This window comes from Chiloscyllium plagiosum, chromosome 2 (assembly GCF_004010195.1).
Source record: "Chiloscyllium plagiosum isolate BGI_BamShark_2017 chromosome 2, ASM401019v2, whole genome shotgun sequence".
In the NCBI taxonomy this organism is placed as follows: domain Eukaryota; kingdom Metazoa; phylum Chordata; class Chondrichthyes; order Orectolobiformes; family Hemiscylliidae; genus Chiloscyllium; species Chiloscyllium plagiosum.
Window position 1 is genome coordinate 129,723,066 of NC_057711.1, and position 23,840 is coordinate 129,746,905.

At 41.2% G+C, this 23,840-nt stretch overlaps 1 protein-coding gene across 3 annotated transcripts in view; it reads right to left on the reverse strand.

Annotated features, from left to right (window-relative positions):
- slc12a2 (solute carrier family 12 member 2) overlaps positions 1-23,840 on the reverse strand; it is a 223,177-nt gene that overhangs the window by 48,036 nt on the left and 151,301 nt on the right. For all 3 annotated transcript variants that reach the window (XM_043718081.1, XM_043718096.1, XM_043718088.1), the window contains exons 11-14: positions 14,470-14,577; positions 12,056-12,179; positions 10,779-10,880; positions 9,953-10,108 (exon numbers count right to left, since the gene is read on the reverse strand). In XM_043718081.1, coding sequence (XP_043574016.1) covers positions 9,953-10,108; positions 10,779-10,880; positions 12,056-12,179; positions 14,470-14,577 — 490 coding nt within the window. The remainder of the gene's footprint in view (positions 1-9,952; positions 10,109-10,778; positions 10,881-12,055; positions 12,180-14,469; positions 14,578-23,840) is intronic.

A 23,840-nucleotide genomic window follows, 5' to 3' on the forward strand; every position in this document is an offset into this window, starting at 1 on the left:
TCTTAATGTTTGTCAAAATTTTCAGCACATCAGCTTCCTTAATCTCTGTCCGTTCCAGCATGCGTACCTGCTCCTCAATGGTTTCATTCACTACAATGTCCTTTTCTTTAGTAAAGATAGAAGCAAAAAACTCATTTAGGGCTTCCCCTACCTCCTCAGACTCCACACAAATTCCCTATGCTATCCCTGATTGGCCCTACTCTTTCTTTGACCATTCTCTTATTCCTCACATAAGTGTAAAATGCCTTTGTGTTCTCCCTAATCCCTTCTGCCAAGCCTTTCTCGTGCCCCCTCCTGGCTCTCCTCAGACCATTTTTAAGCTCCTTCCTCGCCTGCCTGTAATCCTCTAGAACGGAGCTTGACCCTAGCTTCCTTCACCTTATGTAAGCTACCTTTTTCCTTTTGACGAGAAGCTCCACCGCTCTCATCATCCAAGGTTCCTTTATCTTACCACTTCTTGCCTGTCTCAGAGGGACATATTTATATGCTAACACAAGAGGCCATGAAAATGAACTCACCACTTGCAGATATCGACCCTTACCAACAGATGGTGATAGACCTGACCCCACTATTAGAAAACCAAATCACATCCTCACTGGAAAGGCTTCAGAAATCAGGAGAAATAAACAAGACAGGCTTCCAAAAAGATGAAACTGGGTGGAACAAACACACAACACTTCTGCGGATTACCTAAAGTACACAAACCTGGAGCCCCCCTCACACCCATAATCTCACCTGGAACACAGACGTACAGACTAGCCAAGCAGCTTCACTGAAAACTGAAACACCTAGTAGAAGACCCATGCCACTCCATTCACTCTACTCAAGAATTCCTGAACACCAAAGACACCAAGATAGAAGAGGCCAAAATGATGGTCTCCTTCAACGTAACAGCCCTGTCTACATCAATTAACATCAAATTGGCGAAAGGAACACTGATTGCATTACTAGAAGAACCAAAGATATGAACACCAGACAGTGCCAACTTCCATCAACAAAGATAACATTGTCAAGCTAGTGGACCTGCGCCTTACCACCCACTGCACATTCAATAACAAGACCTACAAACAAATTAGCAGAACACCCATAGGATCACAGATGTCAGAGTCCCTAGCAGAAGCAGTAATACAGAGATTCGAACGAACAGCGTTCCCAACTATTCAACCCAAACTTTGGGTTCGCTACATGAATGCCACCTTTGTCATCACAAAATGAAACAAATGAGAGGACACCTGCAACACCATCAACGATATCCTTACTGGCATAAAATTCAAAAAAAGGAGGAGAATGACAACAAACTCCATTCCTAGAGTCACAGTAGAGCAAACAATCAATGGGGAACTTCAAACCAACATCTACAGGAAAGCAACACATACGGACAAGCACTTACCTACACAAGCAATCAGCTCAGCACCTATAAACGGAGCTGCATCAGGACATTATTTTAATGAGCCACAACACACTATGGCACCCAGGAACGACAAAGAGCTGAAGAAAAATACCTATACAGCATATTCAGGGACAACAGATACCCAATAAACACAGTCTGCTGATTTCTCAACAACAAACCCAAACAAGCAGACACAACACACCCAGAAACTCTAGTCACATTACCTTACATCAAAGGCATCTCTGAAATGACTTCCACACTACTCCAACCTCTTGGCATCATGGTAACCCATAAACCTACCACTTAAACAGCAGTTAACGAACCTAAAAAAGGACCCTATACCAACAACCAGCAAAACAAAAAAGTAATGTACAAAATACCATGCAAAGACTGTAACAGACTACCTCGGACAAGTACCCTCACAGATGAGGAAGGACACCATTTCGACTGGGACAACACATCTATCCTAGGCCAGGCTAAACAGAGACACACACAGGAATTCCTAGAAGCATGGCATTCTAACCGGAAATCCATCAATACACACACCGATTTGGACCCCATTTATTATCCTCTGAGGAAAAAGAACCTGAAATGATATCAAAAGAATCCAAGACATAAATAGAAAGCAGGACAAAAAACACCAGCGCTTCACCAGAGGCTCACTAATGTCACATGGCATAGTGACAAAACATCTGAAAACAGCTCAGTGAGCAAACTTACATCCAGAACATCAATTTGAGCTACAAATCTTCTCAAAGATCACGAACTATCACCATTTAAAAATAAAAGGTCACCCATTTAAAACAGAGGAGATCAGTTTGTTTCCGGAGCATTGTGAACCTTTATATCAATTGAGATCAGTAGAGGGGTTCTACTCGGAGCTGGGTGGGATGGTTGATTCCACCTTCTCGCCCAGAACTTAATTCTGAAGGAGGCAGTGGGTCCACTTACACCATTGTCCACCCAATGAAGTGTCATGCCCACCTCCAAACGGGAGAGAACAAAGAATTCTGTCCTGATCCATTCTGACACAGAGCTTATGGGATTGTAACCATTCTCCAGGCTATAGAAGAATGACAACATGGAGGGGTTGGGGGAGTAGGGAGTGGCGAGGGTGGACCAGCAACAAGTGAGGAGTACTGAGACAAATAAAAGAAAGCAGGGGAGGTGCAGTTACTGGAGTCCAGGATATTTTAGACAATATAATTCCACCCCTTCCTTATAATCCTCTTTTATCCCAAACTTTAAAACAACTTCAAATCAAGAAACAATAAGTGATGACCAGACCCTAAACACACAACCTCTGGATACAACATTAAAAAAAAGGTTCTGAACTTCTCTATATATTTTTGGCAGATCAAATACCTAGAGTTATGTGGTCTCAATTAGTGACATTGTCTATGGATTCAAGATCCTTTATGATCTGCTAGAGACAAACAGAAATGGAGACCATCATTTTTGACATTCTTTATAAAAATCACAAAACCCAGGTTGTGGAGAGAGTCAGCGCATTGGGTTGACTGCACAGCTACAGAAGAACTGGCAAAGATTCAAGTTCTTGCAAATTAAAACAATTACTTTGTCTGCTTTTGGCATCATTTAACAAGTTGCTAGGTAAGAACTAATAAATAAAGGGATTTGTTTTCCATCTCTGAAATGAATAGGTCGGAATCAAAGCAATTGCTAAAGAGGAACTGTACTTTTCAAATTATTATAATGTACATTTATCTCATATTGGATAAATACTATGGATTACTTCCCCTTAAGTGAGCAAAAATGAAACAACAGTAAGCCTCATTTGCTGAGAAGTTTGAAATAACTGAGTCACATAACCTAGTTTTGTTTTCTCCCCACCCCTCCCAACCCCAACCCTCCTGTTGATGTACAATTATTACAATAATGGCTAAAGGACTGGGAAGGGTGAATAGTGGATAAGAAACAGTGAGAGAATTTGTACATTTTATTTCCTCCCCCAGTAAACAATGAAGCATTCTGGTTTATGTCTGAATAGTCTATGTTTGACAGTGGCAATAAAAGAAATGAAGCAACCAAGGTGAATAGTTTTTCTTTTAAGAATAACACTGCGCATACTATTCGAAATATCAACATGTCAAGTTACAAACTAATGATTCCAGTTCCTTTGCAAAGTAAATTCTATGACAGTTGGCAACAAAATCTTTTCTATTTTAAAAAGATTTGTGTACAAGTACAAAAAGTCAAAAAGTGTTGCAAAAAGCCTGGATTTTAAATTAAAAAACAACTCTTTGATAAAGTTCCTTTCTTAATTTAACGATATTCAAAACACCTACATTAATGCACGTATACTCCACTTACAATTTATGGAACAAAGGTGAACTTCAATTTATAAAGTATCAATAAAGTATACAAGGTCAAAACAAAAAGAACAATTTTGTTTAAGTATGATATAATATTGATCTGACATTTAAAATTATGATCAAAATGCTCAGTGCCACAGTTCACATATAAACCTACAGGCAAAATACTTCAATTAAGTCTTCCAAATTATCACAACCACATTGTGGTTTGCGGATGTCTAACTATTTCAACAATTATTGTCAGTTTAACCTTATCCTGCCAGGTCTAGTGCAAGATTTTTTTTTAAAAAGGATCATGCATGCCCAATGTAAGCGTGTAGTCTGCACTAGCATGGACTCAAATAATTCTAACACAGGATTGCTAAAATGAGAAGAATCAACGATGGCAAAATTAATTCCACAAAACTTCAACTGTACGCTCTTTATACCCTATCCTCCTGCTTCATTTTCTTTGTACAGTTCTTTAGCAGTTTCAAGTTATTCCTTCTGCCCAGCCAAGATCCTGAGCAACTCAGCCTCTGCTTTCCACCTGACCCATACCTTTGCTCCAAGTCTAGACACACAACCTTAGTGAGTTCAGTCCCTTGGCTCTCCTGAAGTTGAAAGTTCCTGCTTCTAAATATGTATTTAGGCCAGGGTCACAGCCTGTGCACTTTTCCCCTTCTACCCCAATCCAGAATGACAGCATGACTTGCCTTTGACTTATTGTAACTCAGCTCCTATATCCAGGGCTTTTGCCGAAAACGTCGATTTCGAAGCTCCTTGGATGCTGCCTGAACTGCTGTGCTCTTCCAGCACCACTAATCCCAGGTCATTTCCTCTGCCCTGAAGCTCTTCAACCATGTCCTGAAACAAACTCGCTACCACAGCCACATTTGCTTCCTCAGTGCCTGCCTCCATAACCAACTCATCCCACACGGACTCCAGACCACCTTTAAACCAGCAGAGTTTGGACCCGAACAGGACAAACAGTACAGACTACAGATGAAAAAACACCAGCACCAGTTCTCCTTCAAGATCCTCCGCTCCACACTCGCAGCAATGCGCCGGCATCTAACCTCTCTACAGTCAGCCCTGCCTCAGATGAGGGACACACTCTCTCAGAATTGCAAAGCACCCACTCTGTACTACATCCTCAGGAGATTCATGATGAAGGGCTTTTGCCCGAAACGTCAATTTCGAAGCTCCTTGGATGCTGCCTGAACTGCTGTGCTCTTCCAGCACCACTAATCCAGAATCCTATATCCATACTGTTGTGTTTTGCGAGAAACTACAAAATTGGCACTATAGAATTAAACAAAGCATTTAAACAGTTATGTACAATAAATAAGAAGAAGAAGAAGGGGGAAGACATTCTGGCTATTGAGGGAGTGCAGCGTAGGTTCACGAGGTCAATTCCTGGAATGACGGGATTACCTTACACTGAAAGACTGAAGTGACTGGGTTTGTATACCCTTGAGTTTAGAAGACTGAGAGGGGATCTGATTGAGACATAAGATTATTAAAGGATTGGACACTCTGGAGGCAGGAAATATGTTTCTGCTGATGGGTGAGTGCCGAATCAGAGGACACAGCTTAAAAATACGGGGTAGACCATTTAGGACAGAGATGAGGAGAAAATTATTCACCCAGAGAGTGGCGGCCATCTGGAATGCTCTGCCCCAGAGGGCAATGGAGGCCCATGTCGGCGGATGATTTGGTTTATGCGAAGGTTGGTAGGGTGGAAGGTGAGCACCAGGGGCGTTCTGTCCTTGTTGCGGTTGGAGGGGTTGGGTCTGAGGGCGGAGGTGCGGGATTCATTTAAGAAAGAGTTGGATAGAGCTCTCAAGGATAGTGGAGATAAGGCAGACGCAGGATACTGATTAAGGATGATCAGCCATGGTCATATTGAATGGTGGTGCAGGCTCGAAGGGCAGAATGACCTACTCCTGCACCTATTGTCTATTGTCTATCAATGAGTAAAATGAGTAACATTGAAAAAAAAAGTAAAAAAGGGAAAGTGCAAGACAAAATAATGTTATGAAAGACTAAGATACCCTCAACTAGGAGGTACACAATTGTTAGGTAAAAACAATGACTGCAGATGCTGGAAACCAGATTCTGGATCAGTGGTGCTGGAAGAGCACAGCAATTCAGGCAGCATCCGAGGACAGGCAAAATCGACGTTTCGGGCAAAAGCCCTTCATCAGGAATAAAGGCAGAGAGCCTGAAGCGAGGAGACGTCGATTTTGCCTGTCCTCGGATGCTGCCTGAATTGCTGTGCTCTGCTAACTCAGAAGGACAATGGAACAGATTCAGGAAAACATAAATGGACCGATATCAAAGAACTAGTTTGAAGTAAAAAAGGCAGAGAAGGAAAGAAATAACAGCAATGACGTTACAAGTTCCTCTCTCCCTGTCTGTCTCCAGCTCAGGAACCAGTGTCCAATGAAAAAGCAACTTGGAAAAACAGCCATTCATTGAGATCTCAAGGACGTCTGCAAACTCTGTCACTGTTGAGGAAACAAGACAACAGCAAAACAATTGTGGTGTCAAGTTTCACTCTCATAATTCAAGAACTTTAAAATGCTATTTATTTTACCTTCCTGTCTGTAATAGACACCGTAACCCTTTTAAACATATTATCTGTGTTTTTGTGTGCGTATCACATAATGTTTTTACTATTTTGATTGGAGGGATTGTGAGTAATAGATTTCATTTTCCTTTCACCAAGGGGGAGGGAAATGTATCCCTGGTGGTGGGGTCTGTTTGGAGGTGGCGGAAATGTCGGCGGATGATTTGGTTTATGCGAAGGTTGGTAGGGTGGAAGGTGAGCACCAGGGGCGTTCTGTCCTTGTTGCGGTTGGAGGGGTTGGGTCTGAGGGCGGAGGTGCGGGATGTGGATGAGATGCATTGGAGGGCATCTTTAACCACGTGGGAAGGGAAATTGCGGTCTCTAAAGAAGGAGGCCATCTGATGTGTTCTATGGTGGTACACAATTGTTACTTACTTGAAGAGGAAGAGAATCTCCCCAGTCAGAAAATCCCACAACCAGGTTATCACTGTTGCACTGCGCTCCCAGAAAACAGTTGAAAATAATCTTGACGTTTATATTGTTCTCCTAGCTTTCTCCATTTCAAGTACACCCTGTTCGCAATTTCACATTGACCTGTATTCCCCATTCTAACAGTCTTAGTCACTCCAGTTCTTCGCAAGCCACTATTGCAAAGTCTGAATTCGAATAACTCCTAAAATTCAGCTTGAGCAATGTATTTGGCATATTTTTCCCCTTTGTCTACCTCCAAAAATCCTATTTACCATTTTCTTTCTCCAAAGGTAAGACATTCAAAATGCCCTTTTATAGAACAGTGCTGTGTAACCAATTTTCAAATGAGTTTTTATCCCAGTTGGGAAGATAATTCAAATGGGTCCAAATGACCCTTCAAAACGGAATACAAAACATGACTCTCAACAAATGCTAACAGATCTATAGAGTTTCTCCAGAAATTTGTTTTTTTTTTGTTTCAGATTACCAGAACCTCCTGGTCTTTATTTTAGAAAAAAGAAAATCCTATTAAGTATCGCTAGACAATCCTCACTGGAAGAGCACACAGTAAGGCCTGCATCAAAGTAGCGCACATACAAAAAGGTATCAATGTCATTGAAGGCCTAGGCTTCCCAAGGGACAATCCAGAGCCTCAGCTAATGCTCAGTGAACAGATTCTAATCCCACTCACCATGCCAGCTGGTGGAATCGGAATTCAAATCAATAAATAATTCTAGTGACCGCAAAGAAGTAATCTGATTCACTAATGTTCGGTAAGGAAGAAAATCTCCTGTCCGTATTTGGTCCAGCCTCCATGTGACTTTTAACCTGCCCTCTGAGATGGCCTTGAAGGTCATTTCACTTGCAACAATTAGAGATGGAGAAAGTGGGGACTGCAGATGCTGGAGATCAGAGCTGAAAAATGTGCTGCTGGAAGAGCGCAGCAGGTCAGGCAGCATCCAGGGGACAGGAGAATCGACGTTTCGGGCATAAGCCCTTCTTCAGGAATGAGGAAGGTGTGCCAAGCAGGCTAAGATAAAAGGTAGGGAGGGGCGTTGGGAATGCAATAGGTGGAAGGAGGTTAAGGTGAGGGTGATAGGCCGAAGAGGGGGTGGGGGCGGAGAGGTCGGGAAGAAGATTGCAGGTCAAGAAGGCGGTGCTGAGTCCGAGGGTTGGGACTGAGATAAAAGATGGGGGGGGGGGGAGAAAGGGGAAATGAGGAAATTGGAGAAATCTGCATTCATCCCTTGTGGTTGGAGGGTTCCTAGGCAGAAGATGAGGTGCTCTACCTCCAGGCATCGTGTTGCCATGGTTTGGCGATGGAGGAGGCCAAGGACCTGCATATCTTTGGCGGAGTGGGACACACACACACACACACACACACTTTTTTTAAGAGGGAGGAAGTTTGGACAGGGAATTGTTTACGTTTGGAGAGTACTTGGCACATCTAATCAATTAGATAATTTTCATGTACCACCCGAGAGAGGAGTATCAGAATCACATGGTACCAAGGATTTCATTCATATCGAAAACAGACAAATGCTGGAGGAAAATGGTTACAGTACAGGTGCAAACATATACAATGACAACATTTACCTCATCTTAACGAGAGGTAACAGAGGCTGTAACAAGCTGATCAAAGGGTATAGCATGTGAAACCTCAGCATGTAAAAGGGCTTCATGACAACAGAAATTTAATTTAACATCAATAAATCAATGGATGGGCTTTAAATGATGTCAGCAGTCGTGGCACCAACTCAAGAAATAAATCTGCCCTAATCTTTCCGATGTACTGATGTGATTTTTTTTGTCAGCAGACCCCATCCATCAATAAGAGGAAGGTTAAGAAGATGTAAAGACTTTTGTATCACATTCCAATGATATATAGATGTCCACATTGCTCAATGCAATGTAGGAAATCGTTCATATGATAAAATGCACAAAATCCAAATTGATGCAGTGATAACTGATCAAGAATAACTTTATTCAAAAGATGAAAATGGAAGATAAGTTAAACAGCATTTTGCCATCACAATTATGTCCAAGTTAGCAGCCTCAATGATTTTGCCTAAGTGTTTATCTGGCATTAGCATTGGCGAAGGCATGAATTAGTAGTTCAGTTTAATCTAACAAAGAACAACTCCAATAAATTTTGAACTTCGCTGCATTTACCTAGCTGCAACTACTTAAAAAAAACAAAATTTTAAGCACTTTTTCCACAGCTAACTCCATATACCTACCTTGGGGCCATATCCCTTAATCTCAAATATTTGTTAAGAAATCTCAGATTTACAGCTAACTGTCCATCGATCATGATTCATATATAACCCTTACTGAAAAATGGTAAGACAGGCTACTCTACCAACTGTAACCATCACATTCACTGGCAGCAAACCAGGCATTTCAAGCAATAATTACTGGATCATAATTAAGACTACGCATCTTAGATTTGTATTGGGAAGGGAGAGTTGTCCAACTCTGCTGGTTCAGCAGTTTGGATAAACTAACTTGCTACCCTGAGACCATAAGAAATAGGAAGAGGAGTAGGCCATTCAGCCCCTCTACCTGCTTCAACAGGATCATGGTTCATTCAACATTCCTCACGTCCACGTAACCCTTGATGTTCCCTAATTAAGAAGAGTCTATTAGGCTTAAATATACACAAAGGCTTTCCCCCCCACCCCCAGCTCAGTGGCAAGGAGCTTCAAAGACACTCAACCCTCTGACAAAAGAAATTCCTCCTCATCTTGGACTTAAATTGGCACCCTTAATTCTGAGACTATGTTCTTTGGCTCTAGACTCTCCATGAGCAGAAAACATCCTCTAAGTATTTGTTTACTCTGCCAAGACCCTGCAGTTTCAATGAGATCACCCCTCGTTCTTCTAACCTCCAGGTGAGGAGACTCCCAGCCTGTTAAGGCCTTTGTTCATAAAGGCACTGTCTACATACCAGGGACCAACCTCATGAACTTTTTCTGAACTGCCTCCAATGAAACTATATCCTTACAAGATGGAAATTAACCCCACGCCTTTATGCTATGTACTGTTTCTCCTGCTATTGGAGCTATCAGGAGGGATCAAGACTTCACGGTCAATAGTGCTTATCCATGCTTTCTGAAAGGCAAGCACTAAATGCACAGTAACACCACAAATTGGCAGAATAAATTGAAAACCCAGTTCACACCATTGAATTAACCTTACCTGGTTTCTTGTAGGTGACATAAATATATAAACCAAGAACAATGACGTTTGTCAATAGTGCTGCCCACCAATTGATGACAAACATTACCCCGCAGCACAAGATAGCACCAAGTAATGAAATCCACATGTTATACCATCTAAATGCAGGTCGCCAACCTAAGTACAAAAGGAAGCAAGAAATCATTAAGTACAGCTATGCTGTAGGATTTTGAGATGCAAAATCAAAACCAAACTCTAAAAAATTAAATAGATCCCTAATATCTGTTCAAGAGTATTAGCTGCAGGTACTATACTATGAATGTGTACCATATAGTCTGGGCAAAGTCAGTCTCTCAGATTAGTACTGGTCATTTAAAAAAAAATTGATTAATCAAACAAGATCATTCACAATTTTCTAGTGTCATCTTAGTTTGATGCTAGTAATTGGTGAATAAAAGCTAACTGAGCTCATTTAGCAACTGGCAGGGGTACAGAGACAAAGTGAAAAGGCCAAACCAAAACATGTTCTCTGGAACAGAACACATACGATCGTGACTATTTTTTCTAAGTGGAGAGGCAGAAAGAAGAAATTACCACCTGTATTTTGATTACATCTCTACAGAACCATTGCCAAGAGCTCAGCAGACATTTTCTGATCATCCAATACCTGAAAATACTACTAGCCAGTTTAAAACTAAAACAAATGTACCTTGTATGGCCACCTTTCCCAATGGGCAGATAAATACATCCCCCCAACCCCCACACATATTCCAAGCTCAAACAGCTATGTTCAAAATACAAATTTGAATTCAGTCAGTCGTATTTCTCCTGTTAACTGGGTTCTTACCTGGAGATTTAGCAAGAGAAGCATGGAATACTGAGAAATTAATCAAAGCATATGAAGCCAGGAAAAAATTGGAAATGATTGGTGCAATGACATTCAACTCAGCTGTAAAGTAAACACACAAAAATAAATAGCAGGAAAGAAACTGACAATTCCCAAATTACCCTACCTATTCCCAGACCAACTGACCATTTAAGAGCACAACTACTGGTTTACTTGATGACAAAACAAACATTATGCCAAAGATACACAGCCAACATACTACCCCACAAATGATAATAAACAAATCAAAATCAGTTTAAATTCAGATTTTAAAGAGAGTGCACAATTTTCTACATCTGTAACTTGCTAACATTGTAACAGTGAGTAGATTACAAAAAAACAATTCAGTTGTGAAACAATGAGACTTCAAGGATGTGAAAGAGGTGATCAAGTTTGTTTTTTTAAAACTTTCCAGATTGTGGGTTTCACCTAATGCTGATGAGGACCATTGGATAGCAAACTTCAACCTCTTTTCAGGTATAAGTTATTCTGTACTTTAGCCACTTCAGTCCAACCATTCCTCCACTGTTAAACCTAACTGCTTTCTCACTTTCATTAGGAGAAATATCCCCCCGAGCCATGGTCTGGGTAAACCTTGGGAAAATGATTAGATCCATATATTTATAAAAAATTGAAACATAAGTATAGTGATGGCTCAAGATCCTTTGTGGAACACACAATCAAATCATTGAATGGCTTCAGCACAGGAAACCAAGTCAACCCATTAGTTTTGTTGGGATCTGGCAAGGATGCAACTCAAGTCCTACTCCCCTGCCCTTCATTTGCAAACTTTCCCCTCCTTAGGTGTTGACCTAATCTTTTTATTAAAGCCCCCAATATATCTGGCTCTACTATACATTCAATCAATAAACTTTAGATTGTAACCAGTCACAGCTTTAAAACACAAGCTGTCTTGCCACCAATTCTTTTGCCAATTACCTTAAACTGGTGTCCTCCAGTTCTGTCAATGCTCAGTTTCTCTTCTAAAACTCTACCCCAACTTTGCTAATTTATCCATATCACTAAAGGTCCTCAGAACTTCCTCCAAAAGAAATCAAATCACAAGGTAGTTTTAAAACTGCTAGTTGCAAGGAGGGAAGAAAAGAAGAATTTGCTGATATTTCGTCCTTTTTTAAATGTTAAGTGTTTACCTAGACAATGCAACTATAGACAATTGATTCCACATGATAGGAAGTCTACACTGTTACAAATTTGCTTTTTTCAAAATATTGACTAACCAATTAGTATGAATCCCAGACCAATGAAGAATGTGAGAACATATCCACGTAATGGCTCATTGTTCTTCCCATAACCAACTGAAAATACGTGAAGACCAGGGTATATTTTATCCTTACACAAAGCCTAGAGGAAAAGATATTTATTACTGTAGACCAGGTGCTCCACACAGTATATAAAAATGTAATAACCAAAGTCAAACTGAGAATTTTTTTAAAACTTGTTTTTCCTTAAAGCGCGCACACATTTCCGGAGGGGAATTGAGATACGTGTGACAACTTGACTTCTACCAACACATTCATAAGGTAACACTTTAATGCCCTAAAATCTCAATTTTCCAGATTGCTGCAAACATTGAGATTCTGAAAGTTTGAGATCTGCACATTTTATTAATCCAGATTGGATTTAACGGTGGATTAGGTTAAAACAGAAATATTTATAACCAAAGGTACTTCTGCTTCTTTGTAATGTATACCTAAAAACAAAAAAAATGGCATGTTAGCGCTGGCTACGGGCAATTATCAGGACAAGTAATAAAGTGCAAAAATGATGTTTGAGAAACAGTGAGCATAAGGCAATGAAATACGCATTGTAAAAAGAGAGCAAGAGCGAGAGGAGATAATTACACTGGACTGAAATAAGTTGGCAAAAAAGCAATTGAAAAGGAACACTTAAGGTTAATCAGTTGTGAAAATAGCCAAGAGCAAGCAATATTGAAGTCTAAAATGGATTGGATTACAGATGAAGGATTATGATCAGGAATAAGTGGGTGTGTCAAAGACAAGGTTTCATCAAAAAAGGAGTTCAGAGTAAAAGTTCTGAAAAGGAGGAATAAAGTTGCCTCACCTACACTTGAAAGATAATAGCTATCCAAGGTCAATTGCTCAGTTAATTGGAAAGTCAAGATATCAAACAACCAAAACATTGTTGTCTTAATTTATAAATATGATACAAGCCTCAAATATAATGTTTTTAATTACCTTTTATCATGTTTAATTTTATGCTGTTTATGGTTCAGATTTTATGCCAACAGCCATCCATGTGCCTCACATTGAAAGACATGGATAAAAAAGGTTTTGCTATTAAGCAGTCATGGAATCAAAATGATCTCAGGGTGGCAAGCAGGTCCTCTTTCCGAAGTGAGCTATCCAATCACTTTGCTTCCTTGTTAATTTGCACTGGACTGCTCCCTTACATAAAAGGTTGCCTTTCCAGCTAACACACAACTAATCACGAGGGAGCTGGATGTTGCCCTTGAGGCTAAGGGAAAAAGAGGCATGGAGAGAAAGTGGGAATGAAATACTGAGATTGCATATTCACCATTGCATAATCACGGTGGTGCAGGCTCGAAGGGCTGAATGGCCTACTCCTGCTCCTATTTTCTATATTTCTATGTTTTTCCTATCAGAAGGAGTCCGAGCAAGTGAAGCAGAAGTTTTTATTCTTACCTTTCCCTACACACATTTGAGAGTAGTGTCATCTGTTATGAGCTTTGTCTGAACATCTTATTGCTGTTACAATATGTTTTTGTACACTAAAGTTTATTCCTCAAAAGAAATCTAAAATCTGAAAATTGTTTGGCTTCTCACTGCAACATGTGAAAATTCTTCAGTTCTGAGAGAAATCTAAAACCAAGCTTTTACTGAAAGGTCATTGCTCTAAGCACAGATTATTTAGGATTGTTTATGATTGTTTGTACAAGATGATTAGGGGTTTAGATAGGGTTGACCATGAAAACCTTTTTCCACGTATGGAGTCAGCTATTACGAGGGGGCATAGCTTGAAATTAAGGGGTGGTAGGTATAGGACAGGTGTTAGGGGTAGATTCTTTACTCAGCGAGTCGTGAGTTCATGGAATGCCCTGCCAGTAGCAGTGGTGGACTCTCCCTCTTTATGGGCATTTAAACGGGCATTGGATAGGCATATGGAGGATAGTGGGCTAGTGTAGGTTAGGTGGGCTTGGATCGGTGCAACATCGAGGGCCAAAGGGCCTGTACTGCACTGTATTTTTCTATGTTCTATGATAAATGTGGAGAATATTCATAAAACATTGATACAAACTCTGATGTTTACAACACTGAACGAGGCCATTTGGCCCATCGTGGCTACACCGATTCCAACTTTTGGCCCATAGTCCTGGAGGTTATGGCAACACAAGTGAATATCGAAATACTGCTTAAAATGTTATAAGTTTTTGACTGAAACACCCGAACTTCCACCACCATCTATGCCCCCTGGTTATTGACCCCCACTAAAGGGAAAAGTGCCACCTCATGTCCCTCAGTCTCACTAAGTGATAATAGCCTGGGTTAAATTCACAAAACAAACATTTACATTTAAGCGGGAGCAATCAAATAAAAGTAACAAGCAAAACCAAACATGGAATGAGCACGAACATCTGGAGTGGCGTACTTACCTGAAATATTTTGGGAGCACTCACTAATGAGGCCAGAGCAGAAGAAAGTGTTGCTGAAAAGATTCCTGCAGTAATCAAAGGCCCAAATCCAGATATTAGGCTCATGACCTGAAAAGAATCCAGGTTAATTCAGTTAGAAAAGTGGTAGGAGAGGTGGTTAGCGTTTGTTGAAACACGTGGCCAACGTTCCAGATGCATTTGAACCAACTAAAAATATTCTCATAAGCCACAATATGGCAACTGATTTACAACAGCCTGTTTTCTTTCAGAAGAAAAGAAACAAGGTGCTGAGGGGATTTTAAGCAAAAATATTTAGACACATACATAGTATGAAATTTTTATAGTTACAAAAAAAAGGTTATGGGAAACCTCAGCAGGTCTGGCTGCTTCTGCTGAGAAACAGTTAATATTGATATTCTAATAGGTATTCCCTTTGGGCCTATATAATGATTTGTTCAGCACAAAAGATACTGTAAACCCTTCCTAAAGATCAGGAACTACATTATATCACATACAGAGGGACAGCCAAGCATTGCTCATTTAGAGTGAGCCACAACCACAAGAAGCTGGAGAATAACACGCTCAAGTTTCTTAACCAGGAAGTATAAATTCCACAATATTCCTGTGTTAATGCTTTGGGTCAGGACCAATAAAGCACTACTCTTTTACTCCAGGCCTCAATGGCCTGGGAACAGCTATCCACATAAAAAAACTCAAGAATGATTGAGTCATAATCAAACAAAGCCTTTTAAAACAGACTGGGTTGCTGTTGAAATACTCTGACAGGTGAATAGCGTTATAAGTCCTTGTAGTCCTCCTGATATCAAGTAATTTGATATTTCAAACTTTATTCTCAGTTTCTAATTATTAATTAGAGACACATGAAAACAATGATGTACAAATTTCCACACCAATATGGGCACAAACTGGTAAGTAAACAAAGCTGACATTTAATAAATTGAAAGAAGGAATGCTCATTAATATTTTACCCAATGAAACAAGGTTCCTTTGTGTGTCCAGAACATTCTCATGAAGTAATCTCTAGTTACTAGCGGTGTACTGCAAAGGTCAGTGTTGGGTCCACTGCTGTTCATCATTTTTATAAATGACCTGGATGAGGGCTTAGAAGGGTGGGTTAGTAAATTTGCGGACAACACTAAGGTCGGTGGAGTTGTGGACAGTGACGAAGGATGTAGTAGGTTGCAGAGAGACATAGATAGGATGCAGAGCTGGGCTGAGAGGTGGCAAATGGAGTTTAAATGTGGACAAGTGTGAGGTGATTCACTTTGGCCAGAGTAATCGGAATGCAAAATACTGGGCTAACGGTAGGATTCTTGCGAGTGCAGATAAGCAGAGAGATCTCGGTGTCCATGTGCACAGATCCCTAAAAGTTGTCACCCAGATTGACAGGGTTGTTAAGAAGGCATACAGTGTTTTGGCCTTTATTAATAGAGGGATTGAGTTCCGGAACCAGGAGGTTATGCTGCAGCTGTACAAAGCTCTGGTACGGCCACACTTGAAGTATTGTGTACAGTTCTGGTCACCACATTATAAGGAGGATGTGGAAGCTTTGGAAAGGGCGCACAGGAGATTTACTAGGATGTTGCCTGGTATGGAAGGAATGTCTTACGAGGGAAGGCTGAGGGCCTTGAGGCTGTTCTCGTTAGAGAGAAGAAGGTTGAGAGGTGACTTAATAGAGACATACAAGATAATCAGAGGGTTAGATAGGGTGGACAGGGAGAGCCTTTATCCAAGAACGGGGATGGCAAACACGAGGGGACACAACTTTAAAGTGAGGGGAGATAGGTATAAGACAGATGTCAGAGGTAGTTTCTTTACTCAGAGAGTAGTAAGGGTATGGAATGCTTTGCCTGCATCAGTAGTAGATTCGCCAAGTTGAAGTGCATTTAAGTAGTCATTGGACAGGCAAATGGACATACATGGAATAGCGTAGGTGGGATGGGCTTCAGATTAGTATGACAGGGCGGTGCAACATCAAGGGCCGAAGGGCCTGTACTGCACTGTAATGTTCTATGTTCTAATAAGCAGCGAATAAGATCAATCCCTCACCTCAAACATAGAACTTAAAACAGAACAGTACAGGCCCTTCAGCCCGCAATGTTGTGCCAACCTTTTATCCTATTAAGGTCAGACTAACCTGCATACATTTCATTGTACTATCTTCCATATGCTTATCCAAAAGTCACTTAAATGTCCCTAATGTATCTGCCTCTCCTACCACTCCTGGCAGCGCATTCCATGCACCCACCACCGAGTAAAGAACTGACCTCTGACATCTTCCCTAAACCTTCCTCTAATCACCTTAAAATTATGCCCCCTCATGACAGACATTTCGGTCCTGGGAAAAAAAAAGTCTCTGGCTATCCACTCTAGGCCTCTCAACATCTTGTACACCTCTACCAAGTTAGCTCTCATCCTTCAACTCCAATGAGAAAAGCCTTAGCTTGTTTAACCTTTCTTCATAAGGCATGCCCTCCAGTCCAGGCAGCATCCTTATACATTTCCTCTGCACCATTTCTAAAGCTTCCACATCTTTCCTATAATCAGGCAGCCAGAACTGAACACAATATTCCAAATGTGGTCAAACCAAGGTTCTATAGAGCTGCAGCATAACCTCGCAGCTCTTAAATTCAATCCCCCTGCTAATGAAAGCCAACATACCATACGCTATCTTAACAACCCTATAAACTTGGGTGGCAACTTTGAGGGATCTATGGACGTTGACCCTAAGATCCCTCTAATCCTCCCATACTGCCAAGATTCCTGCCTTAAATCCTGTATTCTGTATTCAAATTCACCTCCTAAAATGAATGACTTCACATTTTTCCAGGTTGAACTCCACTGGCCACTTCTCAGCCCGACTCTATCTTGTCAATGTCCCGTTGCAACCTACAACAGTCCTCAACACGATCCACAACTCCACCAATGTTGGTGTCATCAGCAGACTTGCTAATTCACCCTTCTACCTCCTCATCCATGTCATTTATAAAAATCACAAAGAGCAGAGGTCCCAGAACGGATTCCTGTAGAATACCACTGGTCACCAAGCTCCAGGCGAAATACTTTCCATCGACTACCACCCTCTGTCTTCTATGGGCCAGCCAATTCTGTATCCAGACAACCAGATTTCCCTGTATCCTAGGCCTCCTTAGCTTCTGCATGAACAATTCTCTAAAATCAAGATTGAAGGGCATGTGCATTTCTTATTCATTCATGGGACGTGGAGGTGACTGACTGGGTCAATACTGGTTAGGAATCCCTAATTGCCCAGAAGGCAGTTGAGAGGCAACCTCATTGCTGTGGTTCTGGAGTCACATGAAGGCCAGACCAGGTAAGGATGACTGATTTCTTTCCCTGAAAGCCATTAGTAAACTAGATGGGTTTTCAGACAAATCGACAATGGTCATTAGACTCAATCCCAGATTTCGTTTATAGAATTTGAAATGTTATCATCTGATATGTGGGAATTTAAGCCATGTTCCCAAAACATCACCTAGATCTCTGGATCAATAGTCTAGAGATAATACCACTTGACCATCATCACCTTCCTTAATGTTAATGGTACACTACATGTACAGCTCTTTGTTTTTAATTCATTCACAGGATGTGGGCATCAACGTCTAGACCAACATTTATCGCCCATCCCCAGTTGCCCCCTCGCTTACTGGAAGGGAATACAGGAAAATATTGAACGTATGTGGAGAAGCTCCTTTGAACTGTAAGTCCTCCTTCTAATGCTTCTGAAAGGGAAGTGCATCTCCCCCTCCCCCCCCCTCAGTGTGCATTTTAATCTAAATCAGGAAATTTGTAATCATGAAATAAAGGACTCCTTATGCAATGTGGTCCAGCCATTGAGAGCTGCCAGCCAAATTAGACATTGGACTCCTTTTTACAGCATTTCCACAAAGGATACACTGATTGCTGCAGACCCACTAGCCACTCAACTGAAGACTTTGGATTCTAAGGATTACAAGATGGGAATTTTTTTAAAAACCACTTCCAGACTCATTCTTTCTGTCCCCATTAAGTACTTAGACAATAGACAATAGGTGCAGGAGTAGGCCATTCTGCCCTTCGAGCCTGCACCACCATTCAATATGATCATGGCTGATCATCCTTAATCAGTATCCTGTTCCTGCCTTATCTCCACTATCCTTGAGAGCTCTATCCAACTCTTTCTTAAATGAATCCAGAGACTGGGCCTCCACTTCCCTCTGGGGCAGAGAAAGGAGAATGTACTATTGTTCTTAGTCTCACTGACTGGGACGTTTCAGAATGAGTCAATATTGTCAGATAGCCCCCACCCCCACAAGGGTCACAATGTTATACTAACTGCATTATTCCCGTAATTTCCTGGGTTGTGCTACATATTAATGATTAGGTAGGCCACAAGGTAAGGAAATGAATAACTGACATACTGGCACAATTAACGCCCCTGAAAAAAAATTCTTGATTAAAAAAGAAAAAATGATAAAGTGATGAGAAACCAATTTGAAGTATTCTTTGGTTTTCTGTTCTGGTTTAAGACATCTTCACTTTTTTTTGCAAAGCAGAGCATGAAAACTACTTTTGTATGTTTACACAGTAAACAGCCAAGGAATACAACTTTCAGAGCTACTTAAAAAAATCAATAGATTTGCAAATATTCACCAACCACAAAAAAAATTAAAATGATCGATGCTACTGCCTACCTCAAATTACAACACTATTTCCTGCTAAATTCAAGGGCATGCAATGGTTATAAATATAGTTTAACCTTTGTCTGTTACTTTATTTTCAACTACACATTGAAGGTCAGAAAATCAGTTTATGGAGTTTTAACAGAAAGAGTGACCATGTTTTCACTTTAACCATCTAAATATTACAATACTTGAAGTTACTCACAGAAAGCCTTTCTCCAGTGAGAGTGGAAAATTCCCTTCTAGTGCAATGGCAACTTTTTGTCCTGACTCAAAAAAGTGCATTCTCAAAACTATTCCACCTCCTTAAGTTCCTCTATTTGTGTGGAATAACTTTCACTGTGGTGACCTGCTTCCATCTATCCAGCAGATAAGTGCCAAAGAACATTTTGTTATGTGTGCCAAACTTGCATTTTGCTGTTATGAAATAGTTTCATTAATGCTACAATGTAGCCAGACATAAAAATGTAAACAAAGGTACAGTGACTCGATTCATTCCACGATCACTAACTCTTTAGAGACACTGCTTAGAAATCTAGGACAGAATTCACACTCTCCCTTGGCAAATTCAAAGGTAGGGAAAATGTTTAAATCCCAAGGATACTAGCATGGGGACCCCATTGCTTCCCTCCCACAACCATTAGCCCCATGGCAGGAACCACTGCATTGTTAATTAAATGCTTTTAAAAGCAATAGCCAATTATAGACCTCTTCCCATCACCGCTGATATCAACCCAAGGACAAGAGGGCCCTTGTGGGACACTGGTAGTGTTCGTACCTCAACGCCCCAATGTGCAGTGATCACAAAGTAACCCTGTAGGGTTTTGTTTTTTTTTTGGGTGGGAAAGGGGGGGGGGGGGGGGGGGGGGAGAGAGAGGGTTTGGAGGAATCAGTCCTTTGTTCAAAGCATTCCACGTCAGGGTGAGGCACCAACCCCACCCATCCCCTAATCTTCACCCTGAAGAATATTGTCCTACCAGTCTGCTGTGTACTTTCCCACAGTGGCTACTTTCTACTGGAGCCAGGGAATTGCCAGTGCTTGACAGGATGGTACCTCACATCCTGCATCAGGGGTTCTTCAGACCAGGAGATGGTGAAGTGACCCAACTGCCTGATGGGATCATCATACCATTATCCAGGGCCATTCAGAGCAGCTCTGTCTCTGTCACTGGCACTGTCACTGTATCCAGGGCCAAGACTCCCCAGCTCCCCTCTACAAGATTCCCATCCTTTGGTATGGTTTTGGGACATGTGTACTGAAATTTAGACATTGCAAATCTGTTAGGATGGGAGTGAGAGGGGTATATGGGACTAATAGCTACATAATGTGTCTCAGTATTTTTTAAATCAAACAGTTCAGGATCTCATTGGCTGATTAAAAGTGGGTACGGGGGTCAGAAGATGACAGTGTACAGTCAGTATAACAATGTCACCTGTCATCTTCCCCAAAAATGAGCATTCAGTGGGCAGAGGGGAAGCTAGCTAGCTGATTGACCACAGCAAGTGGTCCCTCAAAATGGAAGGGGCATTACAAGTGCATCCAGCACCACAGCAGCAGCACAATGACGTTTTTTTAATTAAAAAAGGTAGGAGAGAGCAGTGATTCAAGATGCAGGTCTCCCTCTCTCCATCTTGACTCTGCCACAGCTCCTCTACTCCCCAATCAAACTTGTAAAATATAAAGTTTAAAATCACACACCACCAGGTTACAGTCCAACAGGTTTAATTGGAAGCACTAGCTTCCGGAGCGACGCTCCTTCATTAGGGGGTTGCAATTAGGAAGGAGCGGCGCTCCGGAAGCTAGTGCTTCCAATTAAACTTGTCGGACTATAACCTGGCATTGTGTGATTTTTAAACTGTGTACACCCCAGTCCAACACCAGCATCTCCAAATCATAAAATATAAGGAAAGCAGCCCACATTGTGGAAGAGAGAGTCAGTACATGTTCATTTGGAACATTTTCCTATTGCTGAGCCAGATTCACTAATGACCAAGTTGCAGCACATCATTCTGATTGCAATTAAAGGCTACAGTATCCAAATAGTTAGACCGCAATCAAATCAGCCTTTCTCCCCCCAGATTCACACCCAGTTCCTTAAAATTACAGCTCCTGAACAGACATTGTTAATAACCAATTCCAGCCTCTACAAAAAGAAATCAATCCAGTTTTTGTTTGTCTCTTAAACAAATGACTTAGCAACTTATTAGCAATAAAAAAAATTAGCAAAAATTTAACAAAATTATCTCATTGGTTTATTCTTCAAGTCCAAAGAAACTTCTGCTTTCAGCCCCATTCACACAAAAGCTGGACAACGTATTGTTCCACAGGCATAGATGGTGGTTCCGGAGGGGATTTCCAGAGTCACCTTCACAATTCACTCAAAGGTAGTTATACTTTTCACTTGGTTTTCTGTTCTGAGCTTCCGTGAGCTGCTCATGACATGTTAGGCTGGGAGCCCTCAAACCTTCATAGTGTAGCATCAAAAACTATATTCTTTCTCTCACCCCACACAGAAACCAGTCATGGAATCATAGAGGCCATTCAGTTAATCAATTCTCTCTCCAAAGAGCAACCCCCCCCACCCCTCCCCAATTGTCCCCTCCACCCTATCCCTGTAACCATGTGTTCCCCATGTACAATCCAGCTAAGCTGCACATCTTTAGACTGTGGGAGAAAACTGGAGCACCCGGAGGAAACTTACAGAAATGGAGAGAACATGCAAACTCCATACAGTCACCCAGGGTCCCTGACGCTGTGAGGCAGCAGTGCTTTTCTTTTTCTTAAATTTATCCCTTAATTTCCAAACCCCAGTTCAAATGGTGACCACTCCCTGACAGGGTGATTATCTCCTCCACTAGGTTCCTGTAACCACTCTCAATCTGCTGGATCATATAATCTTTCCAGACTTGCTGGAACCAATTCCCAGGTACGGATCTCATTAAATATAGACAACTTCTGCCATCTATTTAAACAGAATGCTCTTCCGTGGTGGTGGTGGTGGTGGTGAAGTGTCTGCAGAATCCTTTGATCGGGAACCAATGTGCAATTAACTCCTGGGCCTGGCCTCATGAATAAACAAACCCTCGTTTGATCTGCTTTCTTTTAACACAAGCTTGTATCTACAGTCCAAGAGTCGTCTTCAGCTCACAGGTCCCAGTTCACAACTCCAAACCAAAACTGTTAAAGGAATAAACTAATAGTCATGAAGAGAAAAAAAAAGCTTGAACACAAGAGTTTACTTAATTTGCATTTTTACTGCACCCAGTATTTCACTACATTTAGCAGCCTCAAAAGAAGGTGAAGGTTCCTATGGTTATGAAACAAACTTTTAGATGTACCACCAGCTGAATAATCCAGAGATGATAGGACAAAGTGGCACCTTCCCAATTTACTATTATTCAAGAACTAGTAATTGTAGCAACAGCATCACATTCAGTTTCCAATGGGACTGAATGAAACCCCATGCTCCTCAGTTTCACTGTTTTCATGTAGAATGTTTATTTTTTTCTAAAGGAAATCTGATTCCACAGAAATCCAGAGAGACATGCTGAGAGCTAACACCACGTGTCGCTGTGCTCATGAAAATGAAATAACAATGGACCATGCTGCAGTAACGTACTGCAAACCAACTCAAGTTGCTCATTTTCCCTGAAGTAGCCTAGAAAAGATCTCGGGCCATAACCTGACTGCCACCAAGAATGCTGAAGTATTGATTGAAAGAGACTGCAGTTTGAAGAGTCTGGAGATAGCAGCGTTCACAAATAGCCTCAAGCAGCAACTTTCTCCTTGAGCCAGTTCTGTATCCAAATGGTGAGTTCAAGGTTGGAGGCCAGGTCACCGAATATATTGGACGGCACGGTGGCTCAGTGGTTAGCACTGCTGCCTCACAGCACCAGGATCCCAGGTTCAATTCCCGACTCAGGCGACTGACTGTGTGGAGTTTGCACATTCTCCCCGTGTCTGCGTGGGTTTCCTCCAGGTTCTCCGGTTTCCTTTCACAGTCCAAAGACATGCAGGTCAGGTGAATTGGCCGTGCTAAATTGCCCGTAGTGTTAGGTGCATTAGTCAGAGGGAAATGGGTCTGGATGATTACTCTTGGAGGGTCGGTGTGGACTTGTTGGGCCAAAGGGCCTGTTTCCACACTGTAGGGAATTTAATCATATTTGAGAAAGAGATAGTTTTCTCAACATTAAAAAGCAACAAGAGGGTACAGGTAGTGAAGTTTGGTGTTGAGATACAGAGCCAGTCATGCTCTATTAAATGGCAAAACAGGTTTAATGGTCCAACTGAACTGCCTCTTGCACCTATTTCCAATGCTTCCAGGGGAGCATTGATATGGTGTCATCATTTGGAAGCAGTACTCACAGCAGATCCTACAAAGAAGCAGCATTGTAATTGAACGTAGAAACTTGCTATCTTTAGTTTTAAATGAAATTATTGGCTGCATCAACAAATAAAGTAACTAATGTGAACAAGCCAATTTAGGCTCAAAAATATAATAGCTATCAGGGATGTTGGCACACAAGTCAAGCTTCCTTAAGTAAAAGCCACATACTCAAAGCATTCAATAACTAACCTTTTGTAGTATATTAAAATTGAGAAAACGTATTCATTTTCAGCCATGTTATACTGGAATTCCCTGCCATATAGCTCAGAATTTTCAACATAAA